This window comes from Salmo trutta, chromosome 8 (genome assembly GCF_901001165.1).
Source record: "Salmo trutta chromosome 8, fSalTru1.1, whole genome shotgun sequence".
In the NCBI taxonomy this organism is placed as follows: Eukaryota; Metazoa; Chordata; class Actinopteri; order Salmoniformes; family Salmonidae; genus Salmo; species Salmo trutta.
In genome coordinates, this window is record NC_042964.1 from 9,629,240 (window position 1) to 9,647,537 (window position 18,298).

The window sequence follows — 18,298 nt, forward strand, 5'->3', positions numbered from 1 at the left end:
TTTGATGAAGTCTGGGTTCCCGGCTCTTTAGGCCAATGGCAGATGACCTTTCTCTCTCTTCTCCCCTTCCTCCTCTCCACCTCCCCTCCTCTCCTCCTCCCCTTCCTCCTCTCCACCACCTCTCCTCCTCCCCACCTCTCCTCTCCCTCCCTCCAGAGATGGGCAGATCAGCCGGGAAGAGATGATCGACTACTTCATGAAGGCCAGCTCTCTGCTCAACTGTAAGATGGGCTTCATCCACACCTTCACAGAGACCACCTACGTCAAACCCACCTTCTGTGAACACTGCGCTGGCTTTGTGAGTATCTTATCCACTGGTCAGTTTGACCATCCATCCTCCCTCTAAAGTACAATGCAGACTCATACAGACCAATTTCCACAATGTCTTAAAATAGATGATTTGAATCGCAAAAGAGAGCCTTGGTCAAAATTGCTATGATTTTGTATAGGTCTCTATTCCCTACTGTCTTCAATGCATTTTTAACTGGATTGATTAAATTGGTTGGTGAAAGGGCCGTTTGGACAGAATGTCATTGATGACCATTGATGGCTCTCGAGTGCCACAGCGGTCCAAGGCACTGTATCTCAGTGCTAGAGGCGTCACTACAGACCCTGGTTCGATCCCGGGCTGTATCACAACCGGCCGTGATTGGGAGTCCCATAGGGCGGCGCACAATTGGCCCAGCGCTGTCCGCATTAGGGGAGGGTTTGGCCGGGGTGGGCCGTCATTGAAAATAACAATTTGTTCTTAACTGACTTGCCTAGTTAAATAAAGGTTAAATGAAAAAAATAAATGTACACGCCCTGTCGCTCTGACTATTCTGACATATTTTTGTGAAAGTTCCGGACAAATGCATAAATTACAACATTTGCACAGTAACCCCATTTATTATTCTGTATTAATATTTGGTCTGGTCTAGAGGCCATGCCAATTATTTGGAGATACCTCACCATCCCATTACTGTAACACAGCAGGCAGGTAATTGGGTCCTTGACAAGCCTGGTTTTTCATGTTCTTGTGTGAGGAGACAGACCGAGTGGTGTCTGAGTTCTTCAGAGGAACTCTCTGTTGCCTCACACACGGCCAGTGAGTCAGCAGAGTGTATAATGAGAGCCAGTGATGGCTTTATACTGAGGTGACTGGGTGACCGCTCCTGAGACAACGAACAGGTGCACAGACAGAGACAGATGAGGTGCAGCACATCGACAAACACACACACACACACACACACACAGCGTCTGACTCACACACACACTTTCTCTAAAAAAAACTAAAAAAACACCCTTACACTTACCCCACCCCACCACCCCCACCTTCTACACACACTGATGGTTCACACAAGGGGCGCTAAGTGGAATTTCCATGCCCTTCTGGGAAAATTGTAATCAAAAATGAAACGGAGGGAGGAAGAAAAGATTAGCTCGGTAACAGTGTGTGGCGGAGCGACAGGGCCACCAGCTACTTCCTGTCTGCCTGCTTTCCTGTTGGCTTCGGGTCAAACATTTCAACTTCCCATTTTTCTGCACTGAAAAAACAAGCCACCCGCCACCATTATGGTGTGGCTCAGACTTCTCTTCGTAATCCAACATCGTTTTAATGTCTCTTCTCTGACAGCCACCGCTGTAGTCTTATCACATACTTACTGAAGCTTCCTGTGAATGGGTCTTGGTACTGACTGTGTCGTTCAACACTGGGAGATAGGACAGTGCAATCCCAACTGGCAGCCTCTTCCCTATATTTGACTAGGGCCCATTTGGTATGTAGCCAGGGAGGGACAGAGTGTTGTCATGCTCCAGGGGCTGGAGATATAGGTTAAACAAGGGGTCAGTTGGAAGGATTGGTGTTTAGTTCTCTATAAAGACATGTCTGTGTCTGACTGGTGGGAGGTGTTTATGTCCTGTTGGTCTAGTTTAGGAAAGAAAAGGTAAACTCTTTGAAGCCATGTCTGGTCAGTGTTTTGGTGCCATCGAGGCTTGTTTGTGTTTGTTTGTCGGTCCCTGCTGTGTGTGTCTGTCCGTCCGTGTGTGTGTGTGTGTGTCCATCCATGTGTTTGTGTGTCCGTGTGTCCGTCCTGTGTGTGTCCGTCCTGTGTGTGTCCGTCCTGTGTGTCCGTCCTGTGTGTCCGTCCTGTGTGTCCGTCCTGTGTGTGTGTGTGTGTGTGTGTGTGTGTGTGTGTGTGTGTGTGTGTGTGTGTGTGGTCAGGGTATTCTCTGTCCTCAGATCTCTGCTGTGGCTGTGATCTCCTGGACCAGTCTTTCATGTCATTGTTCCCCCGCGGTGGGCTCCTAGTGCCTGCTTGATCTCACTCTCCCACCACCTCCCTTCTCTTCCACCTCTCTCTTTCTACCTCTAATGCTCATTTTCTCTTTCTCTCTCACACTTCCTATCAGTAGCTCGGTTTCGGTCCAATTGTTGACAGATTTTCATCCGAATGTTCGAAAATCAGATTTAAAAAAAAATGTATTGATTTATTTTTTTACCAGAGAAGTGTTTCCATCAAATGAACTTGGTGCAGATAAAAGCGGTGCACATATACGAACTTTTGCGGTTAAATTCCCATGTACCGGATAAAAATATACAGGCCATAAATACAGCCCATAAATACAGCCCATAAATACAGCCCATAAATACAGTGGTTTCCATCGCATTTTCAACTCTAAAATGTTGTGTTATATAGCGAATGTGCCCACTCTGGTCTTGGCACGTGCACTCTAGCCTACAGCTACCAGATACAGTGAGGGTATAGCCTACAGCTACCAGATACAGTGAGGGTATAGCCTACAGCTACCAGATACAGTGAGGGCATAGCCTACAGCTACCAGATACAGTGAGGGTATAGCCTACAGCTACCAGATACAGTGAGGGTATAGCCTACAGCTACCAGATACAGTGAGGGTATAGCCTACAGCTACCAGATACAGTGAGGGTATAGCCTACAGCTACCAGATACAGTGAGGGTATAGCCTACAGCTACCAGATACAGTGAGGGTATAGCCTACAGCTACCAGATACAGTGAGGGTATAGCCTACAGCTACCAGATACAGTGAGGGTATAGCCTACAGCTACCAGATACAGTGAGGGTATAGCCTACAGCTACCAGATACAGTGAGGGTATAGCCTACAGCTACCAGATACAGTGAGGGTATAGCCTACAGCTACCAGATACAGTGAGGGTATAGCCTACAGCTACCAGATACAGTGAGGGTATAGCCTACAGCTACCAGATACAGTGAGGGTATAGCCTACAGCTACCAGATACAGTGAGGGTATAGCCTACATGATGAGGTTATTATGGACAAAAAAAAGCTGTTGTCTTTACGGCAGCCAATCGATGATCGTGTCACCAGAATAACCTTCCTGAGTGGGGCAGCGGTCTAAGGCACTGCATCTCAGTGCTACAGCTTCACTACAGACCTCGGGCTGTATCACAACCGGCCGTGATCGGGTGTCCCATAGGGCGGCGCACAATTAGCCCAGCGTCGTCCGGGGTGGGCCGTCATTGTAAATAAGAATTTGTTAACTGACTTGCCTAGTTAAATAAAGGTTAAATTAAAATACATTTAAAATAAGACTCTTGATATTAATTAGAAAGGAGCATCTAGCTTCAAGCAACCACTTTCACCATCCTGTAAAGTTCATCATAACTTATTTCATCTGGAGCCTAATAAACTGCATGCTTGCCTCAATTGTAGTGGGTTGACCACACAATATCATCGCGTGACTTTGATGTGATGATTATTATATCAATATTTGCGCATGAAGGCATTTCCACCGCCATTTCCTGCATAATTAATTTTACAGACACAAAAACAGCTCACCTTGTGTAGCGTATTTTGTTTTGTCGACAAGTCTCTTTTTCCAGCTGTCACTCTGTTTCTACCTGTCTCTCTCCCTCTCTCTCCCCACAACCACCTGCTCCTCCTCCGCATTGTTCATCATCTTCTCTCTTCTTTCTTCTCTCTTTCTTCTCTCTCTTTCTTCTCTTTCCTCCTTATTACTCTGCCTTCATCTGTCACTTCCCCCACCTCCCTGTGTCTCCTTCATGTTCCAAGATTCTTATGAAAAGAAGTGACAAATTTCTTCTCTCTCTCTCTCTCTCTCTCTCTCTCTACCCCCCCTCTCTCCAGATATGGGGCTTCTACAAACAGGGATACAAGTGTAAAGGTAAGAGTATCAATACATTTATCTAACTTGAATAGTTCAAATAGCTCCAACATGTCTATGATATAAAAACAATTATTAATTCTGCCCCAACATGTCTATGAAATACATTTTTCATGAATTCTTCCAAACATGGCGTCATCGAATTACCAATTCCCTTTGTCGTCATCGATTGCAAACAATCATCACTCAAACCAAAGGTGGCTTTGAGCTTAATGTCAACGGCATGGAAACCATGGCAAATATATCAGAGTACATGACATTATCTGCTTACAGGGCTCCCTATGTCAACACTTGAACAGAGCACAAAGGATCATCATTAAATGTGTTGACATTGGGAGCCCTGAATGAGGATAATGTAAGGTAGTCTGACCACGTTGACATTGGGAGCCCTGAATGAGGATAATGTAAGGTAGTCTGACCACGTTGACATTGGGAGCCCTGAATGAGGATAATGTAAGGTAGTCTGACCATGTTGACATTGGGAGCCCTGAATGAGGATAATGTAAGGTAGTCTGACCACGTGTTGACATTGGGAGCCCTGAATGAGTCACATGGCAGACTTCCACTAGCTCCAACCCCCCTTTAGCATACACCTGAACTCTGTCTGTACTACACTCAGTAGACTGTCTGTCTCTCAGGTTAGTGTCCCAAATGGAACCCTATTCCCTATGTAGTGCACTGTTTTTGTCCCGTGCGCTATGGGCCCCGGTCAAAAGTAGTGCACTTCGTAGGGAATAGGGTGCCATTTAGGATGCTGGGTGTGAGTCCGGTTGTGAGTGTACCAGGCTGCTCTACTCTGCTGAGGGCCTTGTGTGGAATTCAATGAGAAGTCCCAGCCATTCATTTCCATTACCGTTGTTGGCCCCAGTCACCGAGTGGGGGAGACGGTGGCAGAGATAATTGAAATGAATTGGCACAGAACAGTAGTTCTGTGTGTGTGTGTGTGTGTGTGACAGAGAGAGTGTGTGTGTGTGACAGAGAGAGTGTGTGTAGTCTCGATCAGTCTGGATGATATATGGGAGAGAAGAAATTTGTTAAAACTAACTTTCGCTGACATTTTACTGAGAGCAAAAGGTGTTTTGAGTGATTGTGTGTAAATGAATGAGTATAGGTGTGTGTAAATGAATGAGTATAGGTGTGTGTAAATGAATGAGTATAGGTGTGTGTAAATGAATGAGTATAGGTGTGTGTAAATGAATGAGTATAGGTGTGTGTAAATGAATGAGTATAGGTGTGTGTGTCTAGGTATGTGTTTCATTACTCTGAATTTCTCTCACTGACCCCCTGGACATCCCTGCTCCCCCTTTTCTCCCTGCTCCTAGAGTGTCCTTTGTTGTCAACTGTTGTCAGGGTCTGTCTGCATGGCGGTGTGTGTGTGTGTGTGTGTGTGTGTGTGTGTGTGTGTGTGTGTGTGTGTGTGTGTGTGTGTGTGTGTATCTGCACTGCGTGTAAGCGCACCTACCTCTCACCACTCACTCTTCCCTTTGCCCCAATGATTCTATTTGCACCCCTCCCTCTCTATCAAACTTTCCCTCTCTCTCTCTTCTCCCCATCCCGTCTCTCTCTCCTTCTCAACCTCGCATACTTCTCCAACTCTCTCCACCCCTTACTCCTCATCTCATCCTGCATTCTTCCCTCGTTCCCTATCTTCCTTCTCACCCTCCTCTTTCTCTACCCATCTCTCACCCTCTTTCTCTCCCTCTCTCTCATCCTCTCTATCCCCTCCTTTCACTACCTATCTCTCACCCTCTATCTCCTCCTCTTTCTCTCCCTCTCTCTTATCCTCCTACTCCCCCTCCTCTCTCTATCTCCCACTCTATCCCTCCGTCTCTCCCTCCCTCGGACAGCGTGTGGAATTAATTGTCACAAGGCGTGTCGAGGTCGTCTGGCTGTGGAGTGCCGTAAACGGACCAAGAGCATCAGCCATGAGCATGCCCCCTCCCTTCAGGCTCGCTCCTACAGCTTCCCCCCCCTGGCCAACACCCCACCCAGCCTACAAAACACAGGTGAGAGACCCCCAATCTGGTTTCACTAATACTATGGCCATATCTGACCACGATTCTAAGGATTTGGTGTCACTCAAAAACAGGTCCCCAAGGAATGTGCCTGGCACAAATGTCTAGTAAATCAGGTCCAAAATCTCATTTGAAAACGGGTCCACCATTAGAATGTAGTTCAAATGAATGATTGGGTCGTTGTTCGTTTTGTTCGAGGATCCCTTTCATTCATTTTACCATGCTCACTAGTCAAAGTTTCTGTGATTCCATTGGTGTGTGTTCTGTTTCTCCACAAATAGTTGTGACAAGTAGACAAAGACATTTGGAGCATTCTTACCAGCCTGTGATTTGCAATGTAAATGTGACAAAAATCACAGCAACGTGACGAGCGGATGAATCATACATCAATCAATCAATCAAATGTATTTATAAAGCCCTTCTTACATTAGCTGATGTCACAAAGTGCTGTACAGAAACCCAGCCTAAAACCCCAAACAGCAAGCAATGCAGGTGTAGAAGCACGGTGTCTAGGAAAAACTCCCTAGAAAGGCCAGAACATAGGAAGAAACCAGGCTATGAGGGGTGGCCAGTCCTCTTCTGGCTGTGCCGGGTGGAGATTATAACAGATCATGGCCAAGATGTTCAAATGTTCATAGATGACCAGCAGGGTCAAATAATAATAATCACAGTGGTTGTCGAGGGTGCAACAGGTCAGCACCTCAGGAGTAAATATCAGTTGGCTTTTCATAGCTGATCATTCAGAGTATCTCTACCGCTCCTGCTGTCTTTAGAGAGTTGAAAACAGCATGTCTGGGACAGGTAGCACATCCGGTGAACAGGTCAGGGTTCCATAGCCGCAGGCAGAACAGTTGAAACTGGAGCTGCAGCACGGCCAGGTGGACTGGGGACAGCAAGGAGTCAGGTAGTCCTTAGGCATGGTCCTAGGGCTCAGGTCCTCCGAGAGAGAGAAAGAAAGAGAAAAAAGAGAGAGAATTAGAGAGAGCATACTTAAATTTACACAGGACGCTGGATAAGACAGGAGAAATACTCCAGATATAACAGACTGACCCTAGCCCCCTGACACAAACTACTGCAGCATGAATAATACATTCAGGCACAATTAAGCCGCTGGGATGGACGGTTCCTTCTGTATAGCGCTGTGTTATAGAATTATATTGTTTTAGAGTTGTATGCCGTTCAACAATGCCCTTGTCTAATGGAGAGAGTATGCAATGATGTTCATGGGTGGAAGAGACAGTAGACAGTAGTAACCATGGTCACTGAACTCTTCTGTCTCTGTGTCTCTGTCTGTCTCACTTTCTCTCTGTCTGTCTCTCTCGCTCTGTCTCTCTCTCTCTCTCTCCTCTCTCTCTTGCTCGCTCTTGCTCTCAGTGATTGTAGAGGAAGATCTCCAGGCAGTGGAGGAAGGTGTGTTTGATGTCCATCTATAACCAGATGATAACCAATAGGCAGGCCTGGCCTGATATGCCCCTCCAGGTAAAATGCATTCTGTAGCTACTACTATAATAGTTCATTTTGGAGCCTTGGAACATCACTAGCCAATAACTGAAGTAGCCTAATGTGATTTCAATGAACAATCAATTCACGTATTCAAGTACCGGTAGTCAGATTAATGAATGACTTCTCTTTGATAACTTTCCTAGAAGTCCTGCGTACTCTGGCATTCATACAGCCAAACACTGGCGGGAGGAAACAACAGTTGTTGGGAGCCAGAAGCCTACTGGGGTCTGTTTAGTAGGGTACAACGTTACATAACGCAGATATAAATGTATCATCTAGTACAGATATGATTGTCGTGTAAAAGAGGGAATCGTTTCAGCTCTATTCATTCCATTTCTATCTGCAACATTCAGACTGCCATTAGGTAGAACAGATATGATTGTCTGTAGTGTAGAAGAGAGAACATTGTCCACTTTATTCAAGGCATGTCACACACACACACAGAGAGAGAGAGAGATGCCGCCACATAGTGGAAAAATACTGCAAATGCATACCTTTCAAGCACTCAAGATTTCAACTCCCTCAATTTAAGTGAATTTGTATGAAATGTCTTTCTGTGTTAAATCTATATTTTAAAATCTGGATGTAGGCCCACGTTTTCATATCCCTTACCTAGTTTAAACACTGAATATAGAAAATAAAATCACATTGTGTTTAGTGTAATGTTATTACCTTCAAGTCTAAGTGGTATGTTTTAGCTATGCATTTAGCTATATGTTATTATTATTATGCCTATATTAATAACCTAAACGATGTCTCTCCAAAATACAAGACGTGCTGTTATTACCAAGAAAGAATGCATGCCAACTGGACTTCCAACTTCTTTCTCTGGAAGAAAAGCTTTGCTTTGTCTTGAGTACTTTGCTATCTTGTTTCTTTGTAAATGTTATGGGAGAAACTTTGAAACACACAGTGTGTTCGATGTCAGAGATGAAACGTTTCAGCTCCAGAACTACGGCTGCTTTCGTGGGTTGGGTATCAAACCGCTTTCTATCACAACAACAACTCAAATGGACTGCGGAACGTACATCCTGAATTTGAATGGCATTTGAATGCTGTTGTATTTTTTTCCCTCCTGTTTACCTGAATATCAATGCTGTTCCTATGGTAATTTGACTGTGGTGTGTATGCACGGTATACTGTTGTAATACTGTTATGTTTCAGTGCACCGACACAGGGCCTTTCCTCTCTCAGTAGCTTTCAATGGAGTTTGAAACGGTGAATGTTATATATTGTCCTGAGAATTGACATCTATTTTAATACGAGACATGTAAGTCTATTGTTTTATCAAGCATGCTTCAAGGGGATCCACATTTGCCAAAATGTCTGTTAAGTGTATTTTTAATGTCGCACGTATTTTTCTTTTTTAATTGCAACATGAAATCCTGTAGGCGAGACTCTCCTCATTGTATTAGTTTGGGGTCTGTGTCCTCTGAGGGATAGTCCCACAATGTTAGCTGTTTGTGTATCTTTGAATGAAGTACTTCCTCTGCCTTTCATTAATACTGTATAGTATATCCTGCTTCTTTACTTATGTCCAAAACTAAACTGCCAGCTCTTCCATGGCAGTCTCTCCTGGACAAGGGTATAATATGTTACAGTAAACGACCTAATGCTTTAAGCTGATGTCATGTTGGTAACTCTGTGGACATGTCTCTGCTGTTTCTCAGTGTTAAATGCATCACTCTGCTATTTGCTTTAAGAAGGATTTACAACATGATAGGACTAATAGCACAGCAACCCAGTGACGCGTCGTGTGTGTTTGTGACTCTTATAGAATCCATTCCCGCCACACGTTCCTTGTGTAAAGTTTATATCCAACCCACTTTCCCTACCGTCATATAGTTGCTTGGCGTCCGGTATTGGAGTTCTTAACCAGCCGGCCATGCGCTCTGTAATTACCAAAGAAACTAAGGGCTCTATTCAATCCCTATTGCAGAAGTTACAGCGTGATTGAAATTTAAAGGCAATGTTCCTGCGTTAGCCAAGACCGCATTCACCGTAAACGTAGTATGTGTCGACTCAATGTGAAATGACGTTTACATTTCTATTGGGCGACCTGTAACGCTTCAGCTTCGCCCTCATGTGGGTGCTAGCAAGCAGGGAAGGTAGTGCTAGATATCAACATCCAATCAAGTAGGGTCTGGAAGCTATATTGAGCTTTGATTGGACAATAGCGTTGCGATAGCATTTTCATAAAGTTCAGCTTTCCCCAACTTTGGTCCTGCCCTGTTCACGCTCCCTCGCCCAACAGTCCCCCCCCGCACACTTCACTTCCCTCCTTTGAAAATGAATGGGGCTCCGATGTTTCACCACCCCCCAATTTGGTGTGTGGAAATGCACTGTCAGTCGATAACCGCTATTTGATTCCTCAGCTTCCATCTCGCACATTGATTCATGCAGCTATTTCATCTGATGTTATTGTATTGAATATTTCTGAATTCTCTCATGTGGGATGAATGGAGAGTTCTTCTCACCTTGCAGTCTCTTTGTCTCTGTTGCTTTATTGACTGAGTGGGGATGTTTCACTTATTTTCTTAGCTGTGGTGTAATTACATTAGCAGAGTTGTCAAGGACGGTCTGAACTGAGGGTTAGACGGTCCTTAGAATGCACACACACACACACGAGGCCTGTGTTAACGCCTGCACTCAACACTAATCAAATGAATTAGATATGTAGTGAACTGATTACATCACAGTGCTCTTGTTGTGATTTTGTCTGACTTTTGACCTCGGTTTTCTCTGTCTGAAGAGAAACCAATAACAGTACTGTGATAGCAGTTTGATTGGTTTTTCCTCAAAGCTTAGCTGCTTAATATTTGTGTCTTATGACTACCAATATGCTTGTGTATGCTTATCTCACATATTGCCTTTTATTCTCAAAATCCCTATAAAAAGAAAATCACAATTTTATCCAAACACTCAACCCACCCTCATATGCCTACTTCTAAAATTCCTGTTACTGTGTGTGGCCACAGTAACAGTATGATAGGAGTGTAGTCTGGCCCATGATTGATACTTTCCACTCAGCTACATGAAGGCCCGGCCTGCTCCGTCATTTAGCTGTGGCCCTGACTGGTATTGATCCCAGTGACAGAAATCGAATAGTGCCGGAGCTAATTACATTGTAATGAAGGCTGCAGGAAATAGCCTCACATTGGCTAACAATCTCCATCATCGACCTTGGTGTGAAGGAATTCCGTTTGGATCAAAAATGGATTCTCAGATCCTTGAGAAGACTTGTTCAGTAGAACAAGCACTGTTGCTCTTCAGTCTACAATGTTTATACTATTTAAATTCTGTATGTATTTCACCCAGCTCTGACTCAAATGCCATCAGAATAACAGATGGTTATTAAAGAAAAGTACACTGAGTGTACCAAACATTAGGGAAACACTTTGCTAATATTGAGTTGCAGCCCCCCCTTTTGCTGTCTGGATGTTCTTTGGGTGGTGGACCATTCTTGATACACACGGGACACTGTTGAGCATGAAAAACCCAGCAGCGTTGCAGTTCTTGACACATTCAAACTGGTGCACCTGGCACCTACTACCATACCCCGTTCAAAGGCACTTAAATCTTTTGTCTTACCCATTCACACATACACAATCCATGTCTCAAGGCTTAAAAATCCTTCTTTAACCTGTCACCTCCCCTTCATCTACACTGATTGAAGTGGTTTTAACAGGTGACAACAATAAGGGATCTTAGACTGACCAGGTGAATCAAGGTGAATACTAAGTCATGGGAAAATGTTCCTAATGTTTTGTACACTGTGTACATTGATTTGTAGGCTCTGTTAGTTGCCATGGATGTGGATAATGTTGAGTGACTGACAGGGATTTGATTCCATGTAGACTGTGTACATGTGTAAATGATATTGACATTGTTAGAGTGGTAGGTTTCTCATGTTCAGCATGTTAAAACACGTTATTGATTTAATGTTTATTCGTCAAACAGCTTGAGAAATTAGAAGACATAGTCATACATGTACATTTACAGTCACAACAGTGCCCCTAGTGGCACAGACACGTATATGCACCCTCTGCAGTGTTACTAGTACCAGAATAGACCACTTGATGGCGCTGTTGAGCTGTTAAAGGGATAGGCACTCACTCGGGCACAGTCATTGGGTAGAAAGAGCATTGCACATAGAGGAAAAGCATAACACATTCTCTGTCACGAGGAAAGGGTAGCATTCCTATAAACACAAGTTAATAAATGTTTTAGATTTATTGAATCAGTCACTTTTTGCATTTAATCTCCCCCCCCCCCCCCACACACACACAGGTTTGCTGGGTGTAGTCATTAAATATTAAAAGAAAACCAACAGATTTATTTTACTCTTATCACTGCTCTGTTATCACTGCTCGGTTATCACTGCCTGCCATTTATTGTCTCACCCTTCCTCAGTAGTGATGTATGAGTTTGTTGATTGGTTTGGGGAGGGAGAGAGGAGGATCTTGAGTGGCATGTTCCCACTGTGTCTCTCTATGGTACCTTTACGCCACTGGAATATTGAGTATATATGTTATGCCACACACTTTCCAGATAGAGCCTCAGTCTTTATGATTAGAGAGAGGATCTTTTATTAGTTAACGAATTAGCTTCTCATCTTGTCCACATTAAAAAAAAAAAGCTATTTCTGACAGTATCTTCCTTTTTGGCTGGTGAGTACACTCACAGACAGACAGTGCTGCAGCCTTAATTGCACGAGACTCAGTGCAAAACGTCCCAGTGCTCCTCATTCTAGTGTGCTAGTCTGCTAGAATCCTCATTATAAACTGGGTGGTTTGAGCCCTGAATGCTGATTGGCTGAAAGCCGTGGTATATGAGACATCATAAAAGGGAATCAGTTAGTAGTATAAAGTGTCTATTTCTAATATTTTGTCTTTTCGCTCCAGAAACCCAGAGGGCCCTAAGACTGTCCTATCTGATCCCCCCAAAACACACACACTCCTTTCATGTCTTCTTCTCATCCAGATGGTTTCATTTAACAGAGTTGGTTGGGTTCGAGTTGAGAGAGAACCGTCACTGATACCGCAACGACCGTCAGTGGCCGGCCGGGATTGACACATAATCAATAACACTGCATCGGCTACTGGGACAGGGCGCATATTTAATATCCGTCAAGCTGCAGGAATGGAAGGCGAGGAGGAGGGGCTCGCCGCTCGCTCCTTGCCTGGGCCATGCATTTGAGTGATGGGCCGGCAGATTGGATCTCCCGACCGAGGGATCAGCAATAGCATGCCTCTGACTTATCTAGTTACAGCTCCAGGCTGAGGCGCCGCTGGGCCCGGGCCTGTTGTCAATAGCTACCCGGGACGATGATGGTAAAAAAAGAATAGGAGCTTATTCCCTATTTGTTTATGGCTCTGAATGTCCCCGCTGTCCCCTGTGTTTTTGTATCTGTGAGTGAGGTTGAGGGGTCTTTGGGCGCGGCCAAACTAGCCCTTTGATGTCATCCACATGTGATTTCCAATGGGAGTCGTCCGTTAACAATCAGCGGAGATGACGAGTCCAATATCCATACAATTTCCACGGGAAAAAAGTTCCGATGAGTTTAACTTTTGACTGGCCGATGGATACGTTAGCCAATTAAAAGAGGAGCATGGACCAAAATGAATCTGTTGTAATTTGGTGACCGTTCTCCACGGACCAGTCTGGCCAAAGCCTTAGGCCTATACATAGGTTGTGTGGCTCAGTTGGTAGAGCATGGCACTTGCAATGCCAGGGTTGTGGGTTTGACTCCCACTGGGGACCAGTAGGGAGAGAAGAGTATGTATGCACTCGCTACCGAAGGTCGTTCTGGATAGCAGCGTCTGCTAAATGACTGAAATGTAAATTGCTTATAGTAATAAAGGCTGTCTCCTGTATTTTGTATCTGGGACTGGAAGAGGAGGATGAAGGTCTTGGGCAATGTAAGGATATTCACATCATGTCACCTTGACTGCATGTTTATGTCTTTGATAGGCAATATACTTATGTACTTTATATTGCCTATCAAATAACATGCATTTGACATGTTATACATGACACGTCTGTGGCAAAGCTTTTACTTCAAATGCATGTTATTACATAGGTCTGTACCAACTCCATGATGTCTCATCAGTTCATGCAAACTACAATTTGAGGATATAGCGAGTGGATGAATATACAGTATGTTAAAAAGAAATGTCTGATATCAGACAGATTATACAAGATTCACTTGTCCTGTTAATGATGATTTCTGTCTCTGTCTCAGAAACTAGATGTATTCACTAAAGAAAGACAAGGCCTCTTCTTATATCACCAGACAGAGCTTCTTTATAACACCACAGAGCTCATAAACTGTATTATACAACCTCGAAAAACTAATTTGCGGACACAACAACAGCCATGTGTCTCGCCACTGGCATGGATTCGATGGGAACATCGTTGATCCCATCTTTAGCCTGAACCTCTCTGACTCAACCACACTGGCCATGGTTATGAAGGTCAACCCACACTGGCCATGGTTATGAAGGTCAAACCACACTGGCCATGGTTATGAAGGTCAACCCACACTGGCCATGGTTATGAAGGTCAAACCACACTGGCCATGGTTATGAAGGTCAACCACACTGGCCATGGTTATGAAGGTCAACCACACTGGCCATGGTTATGAAGGTCAAACCACACTGGCCATGGTTATGAAGGTCAAACCACACTGGCCATGGTTATGAAGGTCAAACCACACTGGCAAAGGTTATGAAGGTCAAACCACACTGGCCATGGTTATGAATGTCAACCCACACTGGCCATGGTTATGAAGGTCAAACCACACTGGCCATGGTTATGAAGGTCAACCACACTGGCCATGGTTATGAAGGGAGGTCAGTAAAGTATTTCTGAAGAAGTTTCTTCCTTGCTTCTTCCTCAAACATTTTGACATTTCTTCTCCTTTTCAATTTCTACCTCTATTTCCTCTTCCTTCATTGCTTCCTCCCTTTCTTTCCTCCTCTTTCATCCCTCTCTTTACATTCTCTCTTCTTTGGTTCAACCGACAGCGTCAACCCGCTTCCTGCTTATAGTACTGAAGAAAGAAAACAGCCTTCTTGCCCCAAAAAATGGGATGACGACTTTGACAGAGAAACAGACAGGGGGAAGCAATTATCCACAGGGTTAAGATGCGTTAAGAGGTATTTCAATTGAAGTGAACCTGTTGTTGCGGTTACGATCAGTTCACTTCACTTAGATTTATTAGGCTGCAGAGCTAAAGAGCAAAACCTCTTTAGTTGTTTTAAGGGAAAACGCCTGGGAGACATGTAAAACCATGGGTTTATTAAAGACCACTTAGACTCGGTTTATGACAGCCAGCTAACACTTCCAACGGATGGATTTAGACATTACCGATGTAGAATCTTAATTTGATCACACTTTTGTTTATGAGAATTTGTAGTGTATTTGATTTTTAAAAGGCTTCTTAAGTTTAATTTCCACTTTGAAAGGTCACTTGTATCAACCTCTACAAAAACGTCCATTAATTATAATCCACATAAGAATTCTATCAGGAATCAAGGTAAGACCCAGATGCAAACACGCCGAATTAACAATGGTTTAATAATCCAACAGGTGCAGACAATAGACAGGTCAAGGCAGGCAGGGGTCAGTAAACCAGAGGTGGGGCAACGGTACTGGATGGCAGGCAGGGTCAGGGTAGGCAGAGGTCAACAATCCAGAGGTGGGGCAAAGGTACAGGTTGGCAGGCAGGGTCAGGCAGAGTGGTCAGGCAGGCGGGCTCAGAGTCAGGACAGGCAAGGGTCAAAACCAGGAGGGTGAGAAAAAGAGAGACTGGGAAAAGCAGGAGCTGAGAACAAATGCTGACTTGATAAACAAGACGAACAGGCAACGGACAAACAGAGATCACATGTATAAATACAAGGGATAATGGGGAGATGGGCGACACCTGGAGCGGGGTGGAGACAATCACAAGGACAGGTGAAACAGATCAGGGTGTGACAAATTCCCATTTCCTGTTGCTGCAGGATGATTTTCCTGTTGTAGCAAACTGGCTCAAATTAAGATCCTACATCTGTATGTTGCTTCCTGTAGGTTTATAGGGTCTTTGGCTACAGTAGTAGAATAGCTATTATCTGTTTGTCAATAACACAGGGACTACTTAATAGACAAATTAACCTGTCCTCAGATCTACCCATTCATCAACATTATATTGAATCTATTTTCTTGCCCAATCCTATGTACAGTACCATGAGACACCACAGATTTAGGATCTTAATTTGAGCCAGTTTGCTACAGCAGGGAAATAAACCTGCACCAACAGGACATTTGAATTGTCATGTGGATTATAATTAATGGACTTTTTTGTAGGGGTTGATACATTTTTCTTAAGGGAAAATCAGTGATATTGCACACTTCAGAAGCCTTTTTAAACGTTAAATACACGTTTTATCCTACATTGCAGGAAAGTTCTCCTGCAACAGGGTGATCAGATTAAGATCCTACATCTGTATATCTTCTGAACATTTCCTACACACTAAGCCTGGTAAAGGGATCACCACTTTCCCATTGACCATGTGGTTCCATGGAGCCTCTGGAGGGTTTCCTCCAGCCACCCTGGGTCATGGCAGGTTTAATTCCAGGCTAGGAGATCCTGACCTGGGAAGATGGTCTCAGAGGTCCCCCTGCCCTACCAGGCACGAAGGCTGGTCTGGAGAGTATAAATAGTATGACTGATCAGGCCAGAGCTCGGTCTGAGGCTCGCCCTATTCTCTCTACTCTCTAGCTCAGATTTAATTGCTTTGAAGCTCAGTGCTCACCTCCGGGAGCTCGACAGGGATGTTTTACAGAGTTTTTGGGAGACCGCCTTTAATAAATAATTCCAGGCAGCCCTCTCTTAGCCTCTCCCCACTGCAGAGGAGAGGGATGGAAGAGAGAGAACCAGTTGGACAATGGTTGGGAAGGGGTCTTGGTATGGGGAATTGGAGAATAGGTATAGGATGAAATTGCTCCTCTAGGACTTATACTGCTCTGATGTCTGTTTTGTATTTTCACTGAACGGTTCAGTTAGGGATTTAGTGAGGATAGACTGATCCTCACTTGACCAATTGACCAATTGGTGCATCGGGATTTTATCAAGCTTTTTGAATGAGATTCTAATAAATAACAGTCACCTGTAATGAAATTGATCCTTTATGTTTAATTAAATCAATACATGCAATTTGGGTAGAGCTGGCGGTAATGGGCGTCCATTTTCTTATTCACAGTGTGTTCACTTTTGTGATTGTGAAGTCATTCATTAGCTACCTTCTGCAGCGGCCCCTTTGCAGTGAATTGCGCTAAATTGTACATCAGCCGTGAAATTCACATAATTGGCTAAGTATAGTCCAATTCGACCTTTAGCGCCTTTAAATCGTGTCCGCACCACTTCTCAGCGGGATCAGTTGTTTAGCAGAATGCTAACGTGCTAACGGTCGCTAGGCAGTGAGCAGTGAGTTCTAATTCTGTGGGGTGTTCATAATCGCTCTAGCATGATTGTGGGTGATCCAAACGGATGGGCTAATTATCATACTAATTGTAACCGGCCATACACTTGCAAAATGTTAAAAAAAAAAGGACTTCAATGCCTCCTTTCATTTTCTCCACAACTCTGTTCTTTCTACAATGGCTTCCTTCCCGAACAGTGAGATCATTGATATCATTATTGCCGGGCTTCTTTAGCTCGGAGGGAAACGCTGGCTACCAATGGTACCACTTACCGTACACAACACATACTATTATCCCTTCAAATAACTTAATACTGACGAAAATATAGGTTGGTCATCTCCATCACTTAGTTCAAATATTTAGTAAATAGCTACACTTAGAAATTGCCAGGCACAATGGAACCAATGGATAGTTCCAAAATTGCAAACTCCAGCCATCAGACATGAGCCAAGGTCAGCTTGGCATTAGATCTGACCTCAAGTCAGTCCCTATCCACTGCACTGAAAGCCTAGACTGTGTCTGCAGAAGGTAGCTAATGAATGAATTTCACAACCACAAACAGATCTGGGACCAGGTTTGCCTGTCACATCATTGTGTGTTCCAGGAAATATCCTTTATCTGGCTTGATGTGGTAAAGTTCCCCTCTGTCTAATTTGAGGAAGTGATGTAAAACGTAACTAAATCTCTGGTCAGCAGGACATGGTTCTAACTGGTACCAGTGTATTAGAGTCCTGAAGAGAGGAGTTGATTACACATTATGTCTAGATGTCTTTATCATTAAGGTAAAATGTGTCAAATAAACATTAAAATAATATTACGTTGAAACTTGAAGAATCAGAACTCTAGACCTATACTGTCATTCTTGACTTCAACCCTTTGACTCCACGAGAAGACGGATACAACCACAACAGACTAGGAACCAGACCAGAGAGGAGGTCATCCACAACAGACTAGGACCCAGACCAGAGAGGAGGTCATCCACAACAGACTAGGACCCAGACCAGAGAGGAGGTCATCCACAACAGACTAGGAACCAGACCAGAGAGGAGGTCATCCACAACAGACTAGGACCCAGACCAGAGAAGAGGTCTGTACAGTTTGTATCATTTAAGGAGTTAATTCTTCATGAACAGGGTGAAACTCACCTCT

General features: G+C 44.1%; 1 protein-coding gene across 4 annotated transcripts in view; it reads left to right on the forward strand.

Moving 5' to 3' along the window:
• Positions 1 to 9,421, forward strand: part of LOC115198160 (RAS guanyl-releasing protein 2) — a 51,919-nt gene extending 42,498 nt beyond the window's left edge. For all 4 annotated transcript variants that reach the window (XM_029759904.1, XM_029759902.1, XM_029759905.1 and 1 more), the window contains exons 13-17: positions 157 to 298; positions 4,130 to 4,166; positions 6,014 to 6,172; positions 7,556 to 7,660; positions 7,828 to 9,421. In XM_029759904.1, coding sequence (XP_029615764.1) covers positions 157 to 298; positions 4,130 to 4,166; positions 6,014 to 6,172; positions 7,556 to 7,614 — 397 coding nt within the window. In that variant the 3' untranslated portion in view covers positions 7,615 to 7,660; positions 7,828 to 9,421. The remainder of the gene's footprint in view (positions 1 to 156; positions 299 to 4,129; positions 4,167 to 6,013; positions 6,173 to 7,555; positions 7,661 to 7,827) is intronic.
• Positions 9,422 to 18,298: the final 8,877 nt, after the last annotated feature.